Consider the following 20,412-nt stretch of genomic DNA (forward strand, 5'->3'; position numbering starts at 1 on the left):
ACATGTTTAAGCATGCAAACGCTACCAAAACCATAACCTCCTTAGTTAAGGTATCAATCCTGAGAAAACTCAAAAAATGGCCGACAATTAGAGGCAGCTGTCACATCTTTCAGCCCAGAAGTTTTACACTTGGTATAGATTATTACTAGTTATATTATTTTCTTTCTGTTTGCTATTGTTAATAAAGGAAATTAATTGAAGAAATCAGGCCCCTTGCTGCCTGTATGAGAAACATGGATGGCGACTGGGCTATTGGTACTGGTTTTAAGTAAATATTCCTTTTTGAGATAACATTGTCGGATTTTCCTTCTCCAGCCTAATAATCTCATTGACACACTGTGAACTATAAAGACACATCTCCTGGATGCACTGGTACGCATCTTCAGTGATGTATCCTAGGGTCATCAGGTGTTTCGGGTCTCACAACATCATACACCCTCGCCCAGGCGACCCAGCCGGGGGTGATCAGGCCCCGACTTGCGTACCAGTAGCTACCCACGGATCAGCCCTCTTGATCCACAGCCACCTTGTGGCTTTCTCTGCCGCTTCACTCACAGCCTGGATGGCCCTCTTCTTGGCTGCCCCAGCCACGCCCAGCCGGCCTAGGACTTTGCAGAGTGATCGTCCTGCAAAGCCCCTACAACCCACTTCTATGGATTCATAGAAAGTCTTCCAGCCCCCTCCCCTGCACTCCTGCACTAGTTCCTGGTACTTTCCTCGTTTCCTTTCATTGGCCTCCTCAATCCGCTCTTCCCAGGGCACTGTGAGTTCCAGCATGATCAGCTGTTTTGAGGCCTCAGAAATAATTATCATGTCTGGCCGGAGTGATGTTTTTGCAATGTTCTGAGGGAACTTTAGTTGTTTACCCAGGTCAGCCTGTAGCTGCCAATCAAAGGCTGTGTTGAGGAGGCCAGTTGTCAAATGTGGGCGCACCTGGGCTTTCTCTCCAGCCTTAATAAAAGAGATTGCCTTCCTCAGAGCCTGATGATGCTTGCTGGTGCTGATTGCTGAGGCAATCTTTTCAGCAACTACTCTGAGCACCTGGTCGTGCCGCCAACGATACCGACCATCGGCCAGGGCCCTTGGGCAGCTGCTAAGGAGGTGTTCTAGGGTCCCTCTTCCAGAGCACAGGGGACAGGCAGGTGTCTCGCTCTTTCCCCACAGATGGAGGTTTGCTGGGCTTAGCAGAGTGTCGTATACTGCCGAATCGGATCCGGTGGAAGTCTGCCTGCATGATGTTTGCCCAGGTGACCTTGCGCTGCAAGGTGCTCTCCCACCTTGTCCATGCTCCCTGCCGCTTGAGGCCTACAGCTCTACTTACTCGCTCCTCCTCCACACCTGCTCGGACCTCTTTCTGGAGTAGCTGGTGTCTCTCCTTTCCCTGTGCCCTGCTGACCTGGGCCTTTGGGAAGTACCCCAAGCCTGCTCCCCCTGTTGCTAAGACCCCCATCAGTGTTTTCTGCCTTAGGCGTGACTCCGCCACCTCAACTGCCTTCTCAGCCTTCCACTTTCTTCCTGTCCTTACCTCAATACCTGCTGATGCCACCTTGCAGTCTTTAGAATCTCTGTACTGTAGGGCTTCTCGTGTGCGAGCCACCTTGAACTCTTCTGTGAGACCACTGAAGGGTAGCTGCACGCTGTTGCTTGCCCCATACAAGGCAGCGCTGGTGAGACTGCGGGGAAGTCCCAGCCACTTACGAAGAAAGCCACTGATCTTTCTTTCAAGGGATTCCACAGTAGTTATTGGAACTGTATAGACAAGCAAGGGCCACAGGATTCGGGGCAGGATGGAATGCTGGTAGATCCAGGCTTTAAATCTTCCAGGCAGGCCAGACTTATCCACCTTAATGAGCCACACTCCCAGCTCCTCATTTGCCTTCTGAATAGCAGTAGTCTTTCAGGCTGGAGTCAAAGAGTTTCCCCAAGCTCTTAACTGGTTGTTCCGTTATGGATGGAATAATGGTTCCTGAAATTGAGAACCGGAACTTGTCCGTCACCTTGCCCTTCTTCTTGAAATGAAATGAACACACACAATATCGACTTAAATACACGCCATACCGTACAGTGCTGAAATGATTCAAAGCAGTGCAAGCATTTAGACAATTAAAACTGTAATTGATGGTGCATGGTTCACAGCGCATAACTACAATCAGTGCCCACCATCACATTATGAAAGTGATGAATTGTTATTTGTATTCATTATTTATGATGAATACTGATTGTACTTTAATCACATTTTTCATGGTGATTGTTGTTGTGAGCGATTTATGATGCAGATGTGCAACATAATTAAAGTGGCTTTTCTGTGTATTACGTAAAGTTATAAATAGTGTAAGTAAAATCAAATAACTCAAGGTGGGTTTGAAATGTAAACACTAATTGAACTATTGAACTATCTGTCCTAGTCACACAGCATACTGCACACACTTTGTATTGTTACTGGACCAGATCTCCAGATAATTGACTGAGCAGGACTCTAAACACCTAAGATGTGTATCAGGCTGCTAAAAGGAGAGAAAGGGAGAGGGTGATCAAAACAAAGGGTTGAGAAAAGGATGGATGGACTTCCTTTTGGGAGCATGTAAGATGAAGATTGATGTGGTGGCCTTTTGTTTATTTTTTTCAACAGTTCTTTGTGGCCTGGCTTCTGGACAGTGGAGGTCTGTATCACCAGGCTACAGAGTCAGTGGTGTTTATTTACGCTTTGAACACTGTGGAGACCTCAAAATCCCCAGAAAGGCTTTGAACGCTAGCCTTTCTTGTTTGTGTACAACTTAAAGGAACCATGGCATTAATTTTGCAGTCAAGTGCCACTAAATCCAACCATGAGCAACACAAATGCACACATACACAGGGCACCTTCTGCCTTCCTCTCAAGGGTTGAAATGTAATTTGAAACTGCACTGTAAGCTACTTAATCAAACCATTTGCTTGAGTACTCTGCTGTAACCTGTCATTTCACTTTACCAATGTAACATTTGCCAACCCTGTCCATCATGCTTAATGTTTAAATCTAATGTGATGGTCCCATGCAACACATGCTACATGATTCTTATTCGAGACACATTCTAAAGTCAAAGGTGGATGTCTGCTGTGTGCCAGAGGTAGCACTGATAGATGGACTGCCTGGTGTGACCTGATTCCTAAAAGCAACGTCCAGGACTGTGTGCCCTGCAAATTTCAGTAGTATTTGCTTCAAACTGGAGCAATCTAGATAAGGTATTTGTTAGTTGGGGGGGCGGGGGTCATGCAAAGTTGCATCTAGTGTGTGTAAATAGAGGAGCATATTTTAAAGCACTGGCTTCACTTTTCAGACCTGAAAGGTAGATACATCTTTTATACTGTCTTTGATTATTACCCAATCTTTAGGCTTTATGTTTAGACAAACATCCATGCATTATGCTGGTAAACACAAACATGAATGTGTTATGGTCCCACTCCTCTCGTTTGGAGTTTTTTTCGTTTTTCTTTCCCTCTTCTTTCCTTCTGTCCTTGTACTCTCAGGTGGAGCACTGGGCCAGGTTTTCCTGGACACCCTCCTTTTTGGCAAAATTTGTGTTCCTGGGCTTCAGCCATCGTACATGTTGGTAACCCTGGAAATTAAGTCTTGCAGTATTTAAGAACTGGCTGGTACTGTCATTTCTTGCTATGTCGCCTCACGGTGGGCATCAGGCTTGCCGTTGTAAACACTGTTTCCTTGTGTGTGTTTGGTCAGTAATCCTGCTTTTATGCATTTCTCCTGTTGAAAGCTGAACAACAGCTGAAAAAAGCTCCTCTGTTTCTCTTTACCTAAGGATCACAAGCTCCTTTCACTGGTACACTTACCCGCTTCACTCAAGCCGGTAACCTTTTTTGCACACCTGTCAGGCTGCTGCTTCATCTTTTTTTAGGACTCCCTTGGCCATCTGCATACTCACCCTCCTTCAACTGCAAAAGAGAACCAAGTAAGAACTGAATGGAAACTATCTAACTAATATCAAACTATCAAGAGCAATTGGTCATACTCGTCTGAACCTTAATCAATCCATGTTTTCCTCTCCTGCAGAAATCCCTGACCAGCTGCAGTAGGACCTGATTTACATTAGTATGTTATTCCTGCCTTTGCTGAGCCCTGGGCGCTTTGCTGTTTTGCAATAGATGATCTGAGTCCTGCTTTTTAGTCCTTGCTCCTGTTCATTATGAGAAACTGCAGCCAACAAGGTCTCAAATTAATTCATATAAAAGCTAAAGACACAGTGTAATGCCTAAAAAAAGAACAATAATGCTTCATGAGCAGTTAAAGTTTGAGTATTATCATCAAGAACTTTGAACATATATAAAACATATATTTTATCTTACAATGCATAAAATCTCTGTCTGTGTGTCTGTCAGGAGACAAGCAACCAACTTGCCACACAGGTACATCTTAGGCCCCTGAGCGTTTGTATCTATAGCAGATATCATGAGACCATGACATTGCCAAGCAGCCAACTAGCAACACACTAAAATGACCCATTTTTAGCATTGTGCACCTGTGATACCTCATAAAAGTGTGCTATTTTAATTTTTTACAGTAACTTTTAATTATATCCACAGGAGTTGAAGTAGGCATGATATAATATAATGTCATGACATTGCCTGGCAGCCACCTGGCAACTAGCTTAAATTACCCATTTTTAGCAAACAACCATCACTCCTATTTTTGATTAAGTTTTGTCAGTGTGAATAACTAAATCAGTTTCCTAAAGGCACCAACAATATTGTGGGATGGGCTAGTACTCGCTTCCAAAATCTGCACTTCCAAGTACATAAATCTATATGCTGAATTTGGTGTGATGCAATGAAATGCTCAAGAGTAAAAAAGAAATTGGCCTTGAAATTTTTGAGAAAACATGTTTTGTATTTTGATCTGATTTTGGTTTGGGTCAGCTCCACATGTTTTCTCTGCTTTTCTTACCTGTTAGAAAGGGTTGTTCAGTCTTGTTCATGCAATATTACTTTTCAAACTCTGCAGAGTACATTAACATCAGTCATTGTACTGAATATAATCCATTTACTGTAAATAAGCTTCAGACAGCCAAGTTTTCTTCACAAAGTTAAACAGCTTGTTCACACTGTTCACACCCAAACCCGTAATAACAACACGTGATGTGTGCATATGTGTGCGGGAGCCTCTATATCTGGCTTTTTCCATATCACTGAAATCCCTTAAGCATTATGTTTATGTTTTCATGTACAGTACGCATATGTGTGGTGGTGCATTTGTGCATTTCTGTGTGAAAGTTAATTAATTCCCAGGACAGGAACACTCAGGGTTTACCCGATTATACATTTTATAATTGGAGTCTCCATGCTCTGTGCATGCAAAAACCTCAGCTGGGTACCAACGATGATGCTTCCATGAGCGTAGCGGTGGAGGCAGAAATAAACTGTTCAACAGATCAACAGTCCAGTCTTTCTTTTTACAACAGTGGATTAGTGTGCCATATTTACAGAACAGATTGGCTGGCCCAATTAAAGAAAAACCAGAACAAAAAGATAATTTCTCGAGAAAGAAGGAAAAATAATGTATATGTCCAACTTAAAGTGTATAATCCTAAACTAAATCAAACTAATAAATAAACACCTGGGCTAAACCCTCTTTAGCTAGGGCTCCCGGCAATAAAGTCACTGCGATCTGCTAAAATCATCATCAGACACACAAGAGTCTTCAAGAGCTGCTGCAACTTTTAACTATATAGTCAGCAGCAGCATAAATATATTCAGCAATGTCTGTGCTCTTTAACTTTTTGCAATCAACACATCCATCAATATCAAACAACATTTCCCCTACTTCATACCACACTTGGAATGTTCCCTTCCTGGAATTTCTCCCTGAAAGAGATCCAAAAACACCTGGACTGGTTTTTCAGTTCATACGTTTAATCTGCGCGGAGGCTAGCTGCAGTCAGGAGGAGAGGTGAGAAACAAATGAATCGTATACAAATCTTAAAACCATCACTTGCAATCAAACTAGCTTCATGACTTTAGAGCAATTGTGCCAGCAATCAGAAAAGAATCACTAGCCTATTACATTAGGCCTAACACTAAGGCTACGTTCACACTGCAGGCGAAAGCGCATCAAATCCGATTTTTTTGACCCTATGCGACCCATATACGATCATGGTATGACAGTGTGAACAGCACAAATCCGATATTTTCACATCCGATCTGGGTCACTTTCGTATGTGGTACTGAATCCGATACATATCCGATGTTTTAGAAACAGAAGCACCTCTATTGATTCACTAAATGGAAAAGCCAGATGGTCCCTTGTGTGAATGGCTCCTGAGAAATATTAAGATGTGTTCCTTTTGTATTCTGCTCCATGTGAGACGAGCCTATGGGAGAAACAGTTGGGAGTGAGCAGTTGAAGCTTGTTTGGCCTCCAGTTGACAAAGCAGGGATCTTAGCAGGTCAGGTGGAAAACAGCAGGGAAGATAAGCCCTTGTCTCCTGGGATGGGTTTACCTGCAGAGAGAAGGACTAAATTTGGACCCACCCTGGGAATTTCACGCTGTGATGCTCGGGATGTCTTGGGGGTTTTATTTTTTTTTTTACCTTGGAGACAATTATGTACGCATTCAACTGCAGAAGACACAGTTGATATAATCATAGAATCAAGGTTAGCAGCCTGTAAAATTCAAAGCCAGGTAAGATGTGATTGCCATCTTCTAGAGGAAAATAAGAGCACGTTCATCTGTGAGGTAACATTTACCAAGAAAGAGACATGAGTTCCATCTGCTGGCCAAAGATGGAGAAACACCAAGTAGTAACAGGCATAATCGAACACAAACGGACTGTATGCACGCTGAGGTTTAACAACATTATTTAAATATCTAAATATACATTTGATTCAGTCTCTACCATAACCATTTATTAAAACTTGTATAAACATTGTTCTTTTTAAGGGGTTGACACTTTAAAATCAAAGAAATGTGTACAGTAAGATGCTGACAGCTTGCTTACAGCAAAAAGTAATGCTATTCTGTACTGAGTAAAATTTAAGCTCCAAAGTATAATCCTATGAGCTATTTGGTTAAAACTGAGCAGCTATTATTTTGGTGTTCCTACTGTAATCTCAATAAATGGTTAATTGCTGTAAAATATAAATGAATAGCATGTCTTATGTAACCTGAATTCTTGTCTTTTATGAACTATGACAAGACTCAAGTGTTAACCATCATGCCCTATTCTAACTACACCTTCCCACTGTTATTGGTCACACAGTCACTGGAAACCATAACACATTCTCATAAAAATGTAAAAATGCAAAATAATTGACTATAGCAATCAAACCTTTTAAGTAATTGAATTGAGTGGAGGAGAAATCATTCCCATGAGTCTTAGTATCACCAAAGAAAAAATAGTTATACTGTAAAAATTGATTTCCTTACAGTGTTCAGACATATTAATAAAGAACTATACATTAGTGCATGGACAACTTTTACACATAAATTGTTATTTGAAAAAAAGTTTTGATTATGCTGAACATTTTACAAATGATATACTAGAAATGTTTCTCAGTCTGACCGCATTTTGAATGCATCCATGTTTGCATTATCTGAGTGAGAGGAGTTCTGAGTGCAGATGCAGTCATTCACTCGTCATGAATCTTGACAGAAAGAACTTGATGTGTGCTGTGTGTAGAGGAATGTTAACAAGCAGAGCTCCTGCTGATAAAGTGAAGCTGACATCCATGCAGTGGCCACTCAAGTGAAAGTAAGGAATATTAATAAAGTGGCCTCTGTCATTTTTTTTGTTTTTCTGTTGTCTCATATCATTTTTAGTTTTTGCGTAAAACGTGTATGTACACTGTGTAAAATAGCTTGACAGGACAGATTTTAGTCTGTGTAGATTTTGTTGAAAGTAGCCCTCCTGCAGTCTACGCAGCTGCCTCCACAGCACCCTGACCTGTCTCCGTCTGAACCCACAGGGCCTCTTCCAAGCTGTACACACATCCATCCGCACATCCACAGTGTACAGTGTTAATTGTTGCTTAAGTTTGGAAGACTGCTGGCTTTGTTCCCAGCTCAGCCTGGGCGGGTGGGGTATGAGCCAATGAGTGGTGAATAAACAGACAGGATTGGGGGGTGGGGGTGTTGTTACAGCCTGTGCTGTTTCTTCCTGCCACAGTGTCCAGCACATTCACCCTGTGACCTACAGCCACAGAGAGAAATGGAGGGGACCAGGATAAAGAAAAGGGGAAATAACAAGATGGATAAGAGAGATGATGAAGTGGTGTTCCTTCGGAGGCAGATCGGACTGCTGCCTGCCGTGTCCTTCATCATTGGGACTGTGGTGGGCAGTGGGATTTTCATTGCACCGAAAGGAGTCCTGATGAACAGTGGCAGCGTGGGGTTATCTCTGCTGGTGTGGGTGCTATGTGGTGTCCTTTCTCTCTTTGGTAAGATGAATGACATTTCAGCTGATGTCTGCTTTTGTTCTACCTTTTTCCTGCTATTGTTCTTTGCACTTAAGTGTCAAATATGAGAAACAATGTGTTTTATGAGTAAATAGTGGTAAATGGGGCAGCCATTGAACTGGTGGACAGTTATAAGTATTTGGGGGTTGTTCTTGATAAGACTCTGTCCTTTGAGTCACATCTTGCTGCTACAGTGAAAAAGGTTCAACAAAGACTGTACTTTTTAAGGAGGTTGAGAGGTTTTAATGTTTCATCTGAAATGATGACTCTTTCTTATAAAAGTTTTATTGAATCTGTTTTAACCTTCTGTATCATTGCTTGGTACGGTAATATGTCCCTGAATAAAAAGACCAGACTTAACAACCTGGTTAAAGTGTCTGGCAAGATTTCAGGGAGGTCTCAGGTCCAGCTTGTGGACTTTTATAACAGGCAGGTGCTGAGGAAGGCAACCTCTGTCCTGTTGTGTTCAGATCATCCTCTCTTTAATGATTTTCAACTGCTTCCATCAGGTCGTCGTTATAAAGTGCCTGCAGTGAAGACAAAGAGACATAGACTGTCTTTTGTACCTAGTGCTATTATCATAGTTAATAACACTAAACCATAAGTGTTGTTGCCATTGCACATTGCACTTTTTTGATGAAAAATCTAGGTTGTTTTATCAGGCTTATATTATATTATCTTGGTGAGTGTATGTGATGTGTTGGTTGTCTGTTTGTTTGTTTGTACGGACATACTGCAAATCAATTTCCCGTTAGGGACAATACAGTGACCATTGACCACCTAATCATAAAAGCCTAAACATTCACATTCTTTCTCTCACACAGCGCCTAAGCTACGACCTTGGCTCCCTGTTTATCTGCTCCTGCTGAGATGGGGCAGAAAACCTCTCCAGTATGTTCTGTTCTCTTCTAATCAGACAGATAAGGCGATGACTTTCTGCGAACAGTATTTCTTATAACTCAGCAGTATAATGCATCATGAAACAATATCATTCATTCACAATAAATCAGCAGTCTAATGTAATGCAAATCAGTTTAACAAATGCAATAGTTATCACCTTCTTCTAATTCAGGAGAATAATGCAAACTAAAACTACATAATAATTCACAATCTTTAATTAGGGTCTAACATGGCATAAAATAATATTATAATCCCACAATAGTAAAAAGCTAGATTTATGTTGGTGTCATGATTGCACAAGTGGACAGCCCAGTTCAGTCCTGGAAAGAGACACAAATCCATTTAGGGTTGCATCAAGAATGGCATGTGGTGCATGAAAAACCTGCCAAATCAAACATGTGGAGCTACCTGCAGCACTGTCAGTCTCGGTCGTTGTGTCCTTGGGCAAGACACTTCACCCGTTGCCTACTGGTGGTGGTCAGAGGGCCCGGTGGCGCCAGTGTCCGGCAGCCTCGCCTCTGTCAGTGCGCCCCAGGGTGGCTGTGGCTACAATGTAGCTTGCCATCACCAGTGTGTGAATGTGTGTGTGAATGGGTGGATGACTGGATGTGTAAAGCGCTTTGGGGTCCTTAGGGACTAGTAAAGCGCTATATAAATACAGGGAGTGCAGAATTATTAGGTAAATGAGTATTTTGTCCACATCATCCTCTTCATGCATGTGTTCTTACTCCAAGCTGTATAGGCTCGAAAGCCTACTACCAATTAAGCATATTAGGTGATGTGCATCTCTGTAATGAGAAGGGGTGTGGTCTAATGACATCAACACCCTATATCAGGTGTGCATAATTATTAGGCAACGTCCTTTCCTTTGGCAAAATGGGTCAAAAGAAGGACTTGACAGGCTCAGAAAAGTCAAAAATAGTGAGATATCTTGCAGAGGGATGCAGCAGTCTCAAAATTGCAAAGCTTCTGAAGCGTGATCATCGAACAATCAAGCGTTTCATTCAAAATAGTCAACAGGGTCGCAAGAAGCATGTGGAAAAACCAAGGCGCAAAATAACTGCCCATGAACTGAAAAAGTCAAGCGTGCAGCTGCCAAGATGCCACTTGCCACCAGTTTGGCCATATTTCAGAGCTGCAACATCACTGGAGTGCCCAAAAGCACAAGGTGTGCAATACTCAGAGACATGGCCAAGGTAAGAAAGGCTGAAAGACGACCACCACTGAACAAGACACACAAGCTGAAACGTCAAGACTGGGCCAAGAAATATCTCAAGACTGGTTTTTCTAAGGTTTTATGGACTGATGAAATGAGAGTGAGTCTTGATGGGCCAGATGGATGGGCCCGTGGCTGGATTGGTAAAGGGCAGAGAGCTCCAGTCCGACTCAGACGCCAGCAAGGTGGAGGTGGATTACTGGTTTGGGCTGGTATCATCAAAGATGAGCTTGTGGGGCCTTTTCGGGTTGAGGATGGAGTCAAGCTCAACTCCCAGTCCTACTGCCAGTTTCTGGAAGACACCTTCTTCAAGCAGTGGTACAGGAAGAAGTCTGCATCCTTCAAGAAAAACATGATTTTCATGCAGGACAATGCTCCATCACACGCGTCCAAGTACTCCACAGCGTGGCTGGCAAGAAAGGGTATAAAAGAAGAAAAACTAATGACATGGCCTCCTTGTTCACCTGATCTGAACCCCATTGAGAACCTGTGGTCCATCATCAAATGTGAGATTTACAAGGAGGGAAAACAGTACACCTCTCTGAACAGTGTCTGGGAGGCTGTGGTTGCTGCTGCACGCAATGTTGATGGTGAACAGATCAAAACACTGACAGAATCCATGGATGGCAGGCTTTTGAGTGTCCTTGCAAAGAAAGGTGGCTATATTGGTCGCTGATTTGTTTTGGTTTTGTTTTTGAATGTCAGAAATGTATATTTGTGAATGTGGAGATGTTATATTGGTGTCACTGGTAAAAATAAATAATTGAAATGGGTATATATTTGTTTTTTGTTAAGTTGCCTAATAATTCTGCACAGTAATAGTCACCTGCACACACAGATATCCCCCTAAAATAGCTAAAACTAAAAACAAACTAAAAACTACTTCCAAAAACATTCAGCTTTGATATTAATGAGTTTTTTGGGTTCATTGAGAACATGGTTGTTGTTCAATAATAAAATTATTCCTCAAAAATACAACTTGCCTAATAATTCTGCACTCCCTGTACAGGCCATTTACCTTTTTTTTCACTGTTGTAAATAAGGGGAAGCTGAAAGTAGCTTTTAAAACTACTTAAAAGACATTCTAAAAATTTTGCCATTTAATAATTATAAAGTAAAAGTCATACTCTTATTTCTCCAAAACTCTGCTCTGCCTCTGGCCTATTAGGAGCCCTCTGTTATGCAGAACTGGGCACCACTTTTACAAAATCAGGGGGTCACTACACATACCTGCTGGAGACTTTGGGGCCTCTGCCTGCCTTCCTACGACTCTGGAATGAGTTTTTATTCATCAGGTATGGTTTTTACTGGTTCTAAAAAAAAATTTAACTGCCTCAAACATAATACTCACAAAGATATTGTCCACCTCTAGGCCATCTGTTGCGTCTTATGTCTCCCTTGCCTTTGGTCATTATGTGGTGGAGCCATTCTTCACACCCTGTGCTGCTCCCATAGTGCTCATCAGACTTGTCAGTATCCTTGGAGTGAGTGAGTGCTTTTATAACTCATCTGTGTCTGGAGCACTTTATGTGTAGAACAACACATATCTTTAACCAGTTCTTTGTCTTTGTGTCACTTCAGCGTTTGTCGTAGCCGTCAATTGCTGGAGTGTGAACATGGCCTTTCGCACTCAAGTCGCCTTGACTTTCATTAAGATGTTTGCCCTGGCCCTCATCATCGTCCCAGGGTTCATTGCACTGGCCAAAGGTGAGAGCACCTAATAGTTAAACCTAAGACAGAGTTGGTATTCAGCTCATTTATTCTCTCTGTCTTTGCAGGGAAGACAGAAAATTTCCAGAATGGTTTCGAGGTTGATTTGTTAACACTGGATAAGTTGCCACTGGCCTTCTATAGCGGCCTCTATGCCTATGGTGGATGGTAAGTGTACAGTGGTTTGAGGATCAGTGCAAATTCAATGTATTTTACTGTGTATCACACGGTATTCAAAACTCTTCCCCCCAGTAATAGTGAAAAGAACCATAAATTACATGACAATGTATGTACTGTAACTAACAATCAAAGCTTTATGTCTGAGTCTTGGCTTTCTCTTTTCCTCTAGGTTTAATTTGAACTTTATCACAGAAGAAGTCACAAACCCTAATAGGTATTTTAGCATGAAACATCTGCTATAGTCTGTCGTTTTTTTTGAAAACCAAGTTGCCTCCTGCTGTTATATCTCTCTGTGTGTATCCCGCTTTATCAGAAACATGCCACTGGCAATAATCTTGTCCATTGTGGCAGTGACAGTCTTTTATGTGCTTGTTAATGTGGCCTACTACACCATGATGACTCCCGCTGAGGTGCTTCTGTCAGATGCTGTGGCTGTGGTCAGTTCTATTTCTTGCTTTATGTATCATTAAAAAAAAAAGGAAAAACTAGAGTAAATGTGGTATGTCACTGTTGGTCTGATCTGCTGTTTGTGCCTCTGCAGACATTTGCCAACCGTGCTTTTCAGGGGTTGGCTCCTGTGATCCCCGTTCTTGTTGCCATATCTTGCCTTGGAGCACTTCACGGTGGCTTCTTTGGGGCACCTAGGTAATCTGAGGACCATAAAGGTTTAGTATTGTCATTTTTTTTGTGTGTGTGCCTGAATTCTAATGAGAGCTCTGTGTTGCAGGATGCTGTTTGTGGGAGCCAGGGAAGGCCACTGGCCAGCCATCTTTTCCATGATTCACATCCGCAGACACACACCTTTACCTGCTGTGTTGTTCCTGGTAAACTACTTTTAAAACAGCTGAAGCAATCTAAACAAATAAATAGATGACTTATTCTATTTATTATGTTGCATTATTAAAATTGAGAATACGCAGTAAAACAATTATAACATTTTATTTGTATTAAGTTTATCCATGTCATATGAATAATAACAATAGATCCAGGCACAGGATAAAGAGGCTGGTTGAAAATGGGAAACACAAAGCCTTAATCCAGATCTAAAGGAATGAGGGGTTGCACAGGGTCTGACAAAGAGATATAATGTGATACTCTTAAAATAGTGGCTTCATAACTATCTTGCTTGTGTCCCTGTGTCCCTTTAGTACCCCTTGGTAATTTTCATGTTAATCACTGGAGAGATTTACCAGCTCCTCAACTTTGCATCCTTTTCACGCTGGTTCTTCATCGCCTTGGTAACCTTGGGGATGCTCATACATCGATATCGTTTTCCTCTCCATCCAAGACCTTTTAAGGTTAGCATACTGAACTCAAAAAAACCTCCCTTTATCTTACTGCTGCACACTACGCTGACCAACTTGTTTTATTTGTTGTAATGTGAAGGTGCCCTTGGTCATTGGAATCACCTTCACAATGGTCTCCTTCTTCATTGTGGGTCTGTCTCTTTACTCTGACCCCTGGAACACAGGACAAAGTTGTGCTCTAACACTGACTGGTGTCCCAGTTTACTATGTTACTGTCTACCGCTTTCGTTTGCCCCGTAGATGCAGGCGCATATTTGGTAAGTTGTACCAATATTCTTCTTCAGAATGTATTAACATGATAGTTTTCGTCATGGGACTGAATTTAGTGGCTCTATTTTTAATATTAAACATAGGCATCTTTGGTAGTGTCAAATGATCATATATGCCTGCTTGTTTTTGTTAAGAAGGAAGAGGATGAGTGAAATCGAGAAACTCAGTTGCTTGTAGTGAACAAACTAATTCTGACTTTCCTCAATTCTCCCAGACTACTGCAGCAAACAGCTACAGATCCTTCTAGAAGTGGCTCAACAGGAAGTCCAGACTTACTGAAGACCCAAGAGGCATCCTGCATTCTACTTGCAGACTACACGGATACTACCTGGACAAAACATTAAGAAGACATTTTTAACAGTTTAAACAAATGTTTCATTTTGTACTACTTTTATATAAAGAGCCACGTGTTTAGAGAAACTAACTGCATCAATTATGCAAGTATGTAGTGTTTATACCAGAGACCTTACAAAAAAAGTACTTAAAGTTTCAAAGATGCACTCAAAATGTTCATTTTGAAACGTTAGTTAAAATGACATTTTTGAACAGACAACCTATGATAGTTTAAACCTTTATTGAAATATAAACAGAAATAAGCAGTCTTGCTACACAGTTTTTCAAATAAAATACGCTATGTGCAAAAGGGTTCATTGCTGTATTGAAGAATATTTCAGGGTGTAGAAATTACGCCTTGTCTCTACATTAAATTTGATCTGAGCAAGACAAAAGATCAAAGTTTGCTTATACCCAAAAACATAAGTAAAAAATCTTCATGTTATATGAGGCACCAACACATTGATTGTTGTCTTAGAAACACAGAGTTTAGTCAGGTACAAGGTCTGAAAACTGCTAGAAACCACAACATTTCACTCTTGCATACACAAGGACAATTACTGTGAGAATTTATGAAGTCATGTGATAAAGAAAGTCCTACAGTTAAATAAAGAAACAGTCCTGTTCCTGTTAGTGCTATTTGTCAAGGCCTATTACTAGCAATCCTCCATCACAATCTATTATTCTAAGTCAGCTCTAAGACGCTGACTCAAACTGCAGTGAAGCATCTTGAAAATATATCCTTTAAAATTTGTGTAGAAGCTAAATTATATATTAAAATGTGCAAATCAATTTGGTGTGGGCCTAATCATGTAGTGTTTACACAAAGAAAAAAAAAGGAAAAAGAAACAGGTGACACTGCTTAGCCATAGAATGTGTTTCGGCTTTCTGGCTATTTCAACTGAGGGATGAACTCAGACCAGCTGATGTTCGCCATACCAAGGTCGTCATCATCCAGACCAGAGAAGCTAACATCCAACAATAAATCGCTCAGGCTGTCGTTCATGGTATCCAAGACGAGGCCCTCTGTGATTGAGCGATTGGCTGCTGTGGAACTGCCTCCCTGCAGAAGCTCTCTGGAGCAGCTACTTTTGAGGCATTCGGTGGGCGACTCTGCTGGTCCGGTCACTCTGGAGGGAGCAGATGTGAGCAGCTCTCTTGGGGAGTTAAACAGAGGCAAGTCTTTAAAGGGAGTGCTGCCGAAGCTGAAGGTGGTGTAGTCGTGTTGTGGAGTATCTGTGGGACCACCTGGTGTACGAATAGGGCTCAAGTGTAGAATATCTTGGCTTCCTTTGTCTACCGGGGTCACTTTAAAAGACGCAACATAAGAAGGTGGCTTGCTGGGGGTGGATGAGGTCAAATGGCTTCTACTTTTTATCTGGGTTTTGAATGAGAACTCCCTATCTGGGCTTTCCTGCCCATGCTTGTCTTCATCCAGCTCAATATGTGGATTGTCCTGGAATGTCGAAGCATCGGAGGCTACGCCAGAGTCAAAGAAATTACTTTCGTGGCAGAGGAGAACAGGCTCTTCATTCACAGAGAGAACCAAGCGCTGTTTGCGCCGTGAGCTGCTGGCTTGTCTCTTTGGAGGAGCTTTGGGGGTCTCGCATTTAATTGGAACACATACCAGCTCCTCCTTCACTTCTACCTTAAAGTCCGTATTCTTCTGAGGAGATATCATCACAGCTGGGGAATCACTTTGTGTCACCTGTCAGACATGCAACCATTCCCATTAAAATCTTAGTGGTATGGGTGAAGTTCATACTCATCTCTATGCACATAATGTTGTCAATGTAAACTCTAGGGAGTTCCAAGAAATACTTGTTTTGAAAAGCAGTTTGCAACTTGCATAGCTTATGAAGTAAAACAACAACAACAACAACACATTTTAAAAAGCTGAAATATATGAGAAATTCATTACCTTCGGTGCTATGCGGACTCTCTTTGTTCCTCGTGAATTGTTCCCCTTCTGCTGGGAGCAGGGCGGAGGAAAAGGGGTAGAAGTGGATGGCAGGTAGACAGAAGGAGTGACGGGGAGCTGTATGGGCACCAAGTATGAATCGGTTCGAGGCAGAAGAGGTTTCATCTTTCTCTCTGAACACAGAAAACACATCAACATTGCACTACACATTTCCAAACTAAACAGCAGTTTGCCAACCTCTGATCTTTCTCAAGTCTCAAATTTATAAAACAACTCATACATTTCTTTTAACTCACCAGAGCTAGTTGGTGTTTTTCTTGCATCTGGAAGTGTCCTCTTTTGGTGCTGTGAAAAGTAAGATGAGACAGAAATTATATCAGTTAGGAGCCTTACTGTGCTGCCACCTAACAACAATAACTTGGCGTTCTGTCCAAAACTTGTCCCTTGATAGCTGACCCTACATCTTTACCCTCAGGAAAGGACTAAAAGGAAGTTTTATGATTGTATGGATACCAGACATTAGGAGAAACAAGTGCTCTTAAAGCACATTAGCCTTTCAGACTGACTTCAGCCTCTCTGCTTCCCTGCTGCTCTCGTCTCCTGCAACAAAAACAGGTGTAGCTACACTGTGTAGGTTTGAAAGTCTGGTGACAAATAGATTCATGAACGTTCAGATTTTTCTGAGGTTGTGACTTGAAGATGGCTCCTGAAGAACTAAAAGAAAAAAAAAAGAAAGGGGCTAAATCAGTCTTACTTGATTAGCCAGTAAAAGCATTGGCACAGGAACAGTGGCAGTCACTGGATCACAGCCCAGCTACAGAGAGAGATGTGAAGTGAGATTAGGGGGAAAATAAGATGAAAAACAATATGAGGAATCTCAAAGCACTCTCAAGGTGTCAGCCATAAAAACAAACAAACAATTGAAAGACAAGGATCCAAGCAAAATCATTATATAAACACAAGGTAAAACAATAAGCATTTAACAAGCATTCTTGCAACAAAACATTCAGGCCAAGTACCACAAATGTTCCCAGATATCACCGATGTAAAAGCAACGAGTCAGCTGCACTCACCTTGTACACATGATCAAGTGTGAGGCATCGATTGGCTTCAGGTCGGATAGTCCAGAAAGACTTTTTACCATCTGGAGACGTTTCACGAATGAACATGTCATGCACAGAGAGGTTATGGCGGATGGAATTCTGCAATTATAAATGAAAAAGTATTTGAAAACTGCTGCTTGCTGCAGAGCTGTGAACATATCACACTTTCAGCAGCTCTGAAGTACCTTCCAGCCTGGTTTGGCCACATCTCTATAGTAAGGGAAGTTGTCCTCAATCCACATGTAAATCTCGTTTAGGGTCATCCTCCTGTTCTTTCTGCTATTGATAGCAAACTGGATCATGGCCATGTAGGAGTACGGTGGCCTCTCTGAAATGGGTTGCTGAGGAGCTTCTGCACTGGTATGTGTATTGTGTGCCTATATGACAAAAAACAAACAAACAACAGTCAATAAATCTGACAGTGTAACTATTTTCTGTAATCAGACTACTATTGCTGTCATTATAAATCACAGTCATGACCAATTGGTTACGAAAGGGTGTTTAGGGAACATGTAGCAACATGTCTGGGGTCAATGTTGCCTTCAGACAAGTTTGTGTCGGCACATAAAGGGCAAGGGAAAAAAAGCAGTTAACAAGAAAAAGCTCTGAACCTGAAAAGTCTGTAGTAAAGGGTTCTGGTTCTCCTTGCTGCTGAGCTGCTTTGTAGAATTTGGCTCCAAGGCACATGTGCTCATCCTACCAAGGCTGTCATCTAAAGGACTGTAATTGACATCCTTATTCCCTAGTATCAGACAGAGGAAAAACAAGCACTAAATTCCACACTTATACTTTAAGTATTATCCTAAACATTAATAAAAGAAATTTTTTTCCGTACATGGTTTAATTTCAGTTAGAAGTTTGTCACCTGGGAAACTGCGTGTAGTTTCAGCTTTGACTTTATGTCCTTCTGTACTCCTTGTAGCAGCCGCTTCAGCAGCAGACTGAGGATCAGCTCCATAGTCCCACTTGTTGCCACTCCCACTCAGAAGAATGAACTTGTTTGGGCCCTGGGCACCACATTCATTGCCTTTAGCTGTGAGGTCCCCAATAACACTTTGAAGATCTGCTGTTTCGGGAAAGTATACCACCCGAGTATCAGACTTGGATGGATGGTCCATGATGCGGATACCACCAGGAAAGCTCTGAACAGCAGCTGGTATTGACGGATCTTTGGAGCCTGATTCTCCAGGCTGTGAATCCGTCGCATTTTGATGAAAAGGCAGTTTTCTTCTTTTGAGAATCCGGGGTCTCGTCGGGCTCCGTCTCATGGTCAGATCATTGAAATGTGCCAAGTTGTTCAGAGGTATTCTGCACAAAAAACACAAACGAGCCTGAACAACGGAGATTAACTGTTACAACAAGAGTTAACAGTAACGGTAACGTTTAGCTGGGAGATGGAAATTATCAAGTCAGTTACTGGCGTTAGCCATCAAGTCCGTTCACAGCAATTCAGTCTAGATCAACTCGGAAAACTCACCGATTTAGCTCAAATACTGATCATAATAAATCGTACACTGAACGGGTTAAATGTCATCTAAGTAAAACCAAGTCCGCACCTTTTTTCTTTTCTTTTATATCTTGAACTCCTCACTTAAGCGGCTGATTTTCTTCAGTTAGTGATGTTTCCGGACGATTTCAAGCTTCTCGAACAACAGACGTTAGCTAATGTTTTTAACCTTCTGGGTTTGTTCAAAATCACAATCCTTTCAGCTTGTTCGTTGCAAAAAGTGTCCACCAATAAATTAGGTGTGTAATTTTTATTATTTTTATGGGGGGTTGTTGCTATTTTTACTGCATAAAGTTTTTAACTAACATCAGTTCTTTTCATAAATATAAAATACTCATTCCTTTTTTTCTTTTACATTTTAACCTTTAAGAAAACAGTTTGTTTGTACAATGTACTTGTTGGAAGACAACCTCAAAACTCACCATTTCATTTATTCGCATGCTACTGGATTTTCTTGTATTATTAATGGTAGAGTCTGGGACATGAAATCGATTAACAGCAACATCGATTATTATGAATTGTTATTTTTGTGCATGGAAAGCAAACCAGATAAAACTCCCACTCAGCTTATTCGTGGCAAAATGGCCACCTTTTGTTTAGGTTTATAAAATACTATCAAATTAATATATATATATATATATATATATATATATATATATATATATATATATATATATATATATATATATATATTTTTTTTTTTTTTTTTTTTCCACTTTGACCGACTTGATTTTTTAAATTAGCATCAGTTCTGGTCATGAAAACCAAAATTTCATTCAAATTCAGAATTTCAACCCTTTCAATACCAGTTAGATCACATAATTGTAATGATCTACAAAAAGATAAAATAATAAAATGACTATTTTCCCCAAATAATACATACAATCTGATTTCTTTTTCCCCCATGATTGCAGTTAGATGTATATCAGTAATTAACAGTATCAATGATTATATAGTCATCATACTTTTTTTTTTTTTGCACAGAAAAGCAGAAAAACTCCCACTCAGCATGTTCATGGCCAAAAGTGGCCAGCTCCTGTTTACATTTAGAAAATGCTATAAAATGAATATATGTTAAAACAATTTCCATTTGATTTTTCAAACTGGCATCAGTCCTTGCCATAAAAACCAAACTTTTATTCTGATTCCCCCCCCAGTGGCTGAGGTCACCAGCATGCGTCCCAGCTTTTCCAGGATCATTAGGTTTTAGACTCCACCAACTCCTGTGAAGTGGTTTCTAAGGGACAAAGACATTGTATTTCAAGACATCCAGGAGACTATAGAAAAAAGCCAGCACCCAGCAGCTAGTTTTCCTTCAGCAACTCAAGGTGCCAACATCCTGTCTAGGTCATCCACACTATTCAATTGTGCAGACCAGGATTGCTTCTTGCTTCAGGCTTCCTCTATTCCCCATCACTGACTGCTGGTTCCCTGTGTGTTGTTGTCAAAATAAGCCCATTCCTCCGTTGCTTTGGGATGTGGGATATTGGCATCGTAGTTTTGGTGAAGGAAAAAGACAGACA

The 20,412-nt window shown here is 41.2% G+C and overlaps 2 protein-coding genes and 1 pseudogene across 5 annotated transcripts; 1 reads left to right on the top strand and 2 right to left on the bottom strand.

The window, feature by feature from the left end:
- Nucleotides 1-378: 378 nt before the first annotated feature.
- LOC146555552 (uncharacterized) lies at nt 379-3,576 on the bottom strand (annotated as a pseudogene).
- Nucleotides 3,577-8,131: 4,555 nt separating this feature from the next.
- Nucleotides 8,132-14,673, top strand: LOC146555553 (cystine/glutamate transporter). The gene is made up of 12 exons (XM_085251873.1): nt 8,132-8,424; nt 11,727-11,853; nt 11,931-12,046; nt 12,140-12,265; nt 12,337-12,436; nt 12,618-12,662; nt 12,762-12,885; nt 12,990-13,093; nt 13,176-13,272; nt 13,597-13,746; nt 13,835-14,012; nt 14,240-14,673. The coding sequence occupies exons 1-12, from the start codon at nt 8,196-8,198 to the stop codon at nt 14,302-14,304; spliced, it is 1,461 nt and encodes a 486-aa protein (XP_085107999.1). The 5' UTR covers nt 8,132-8,195; the 3' UTR covers nt 14,305-14,673.
- On the bottom strand, nt 14,583-19,082 carry LOC146555554 (forkhead box protein M1-like). 4 transcript variants are annotated; one of them, XM_085251871.1, is made up of 9 exons: nt 18,939-19,082; nt 18,248-18,690; nt 17,994-18,124; nt 17,568-17,759; nt 17,353-17,481; nt 17,034-17,093; nt 16,576-16,624; nt 16,280-16,452; nt 14,583-16,066 (listed from the first exon to the last, which is right to left on the bottom strand). In XM_085251871.1, the coding sequence occupies exons 2-9, from the start codon at nt 18,648-18,650 to the stop codon at nt 15,251-15,253; spliced, it is 1,953 nt and encodes a 650-aa protein (XP_085107997.1). In that variant the 5' UTR covers nt 18,651-18,690; nt 18,939-19,082; the 3' UTR covers nt 14,583-15,250. The 4 variants fall into 4 exon arrangements, with proteins under 4 accessions (XP_085107997.1, XP_085107995.1, XP_085107996.1 ...); XM_085251869.1 differs by having other exon boundaries at nt 18,218-18,690; XM_085251870.1 differs by having other exon boundaries at nt 18,218-18,690; nt 18,860-19,014.
- Between the last annotated feature and the right edge of the window lie 1,330 nt (nt 19,083-20,412).

Source organism: Mchenga conophoros, linkage group LG17 (assembly GCF_057382185.1).
Source record: "Mchenga conophoros isolate Kocher_MC1m ecotype Shallow Benthic linkage group LG17, M_conophoros_male_GT1.1, whole genome shotgun sequence".
Lineage (NCBI taxonomy): Eukaryota > Metazoa > Chordata > Actinopteri > Cichliformes > Cichlidae > Mchenga > Mchenga conophoros.

Coding starts and splice junctions, on each gene's coding strand:
- LOC146555554 (XM_085251869.1), bottom strand. CDS start 18,650: ATGAGACGGAGCCCGACGAGACCCCGGATTCTCAAAAGAAGAAAACTG. Junction 18,125..18,217: donor TCTAACTGAAATTAAACCAT/GTACGGAAAAAA, acceptor GTCTGATACTAG/GGAATAAGGATGTCAATTAC. Junction 16,625..17,033: donor TGCTTTTACTGGCTAATCAA/GTAAGACTGATT, acceptor TACTTTTCACAG/CACCAAAAGAGGACACTTCC.
- LOC146555553 (XM_085251873.1), top strand. CDS start 8,196: ATGGAGGGGACCAGGATAAAGAAAAGGGGAAATAACAAGATGGATAAG. Junction 12,266..12,336: donor GTTCATTGCACTGGCCAAAG/GTGAGAGCACCT, acceptor CTGTCTTTGCAG/GGAAGACAGAAAATTTCCAG. Junction 13,747..13,834: donor TCCATCCAAGACCTTTTAAG/GTTAGCATACTG, acceptor TGTAATGTGAAG/GTGCCCTTGGTCATTGGAAT.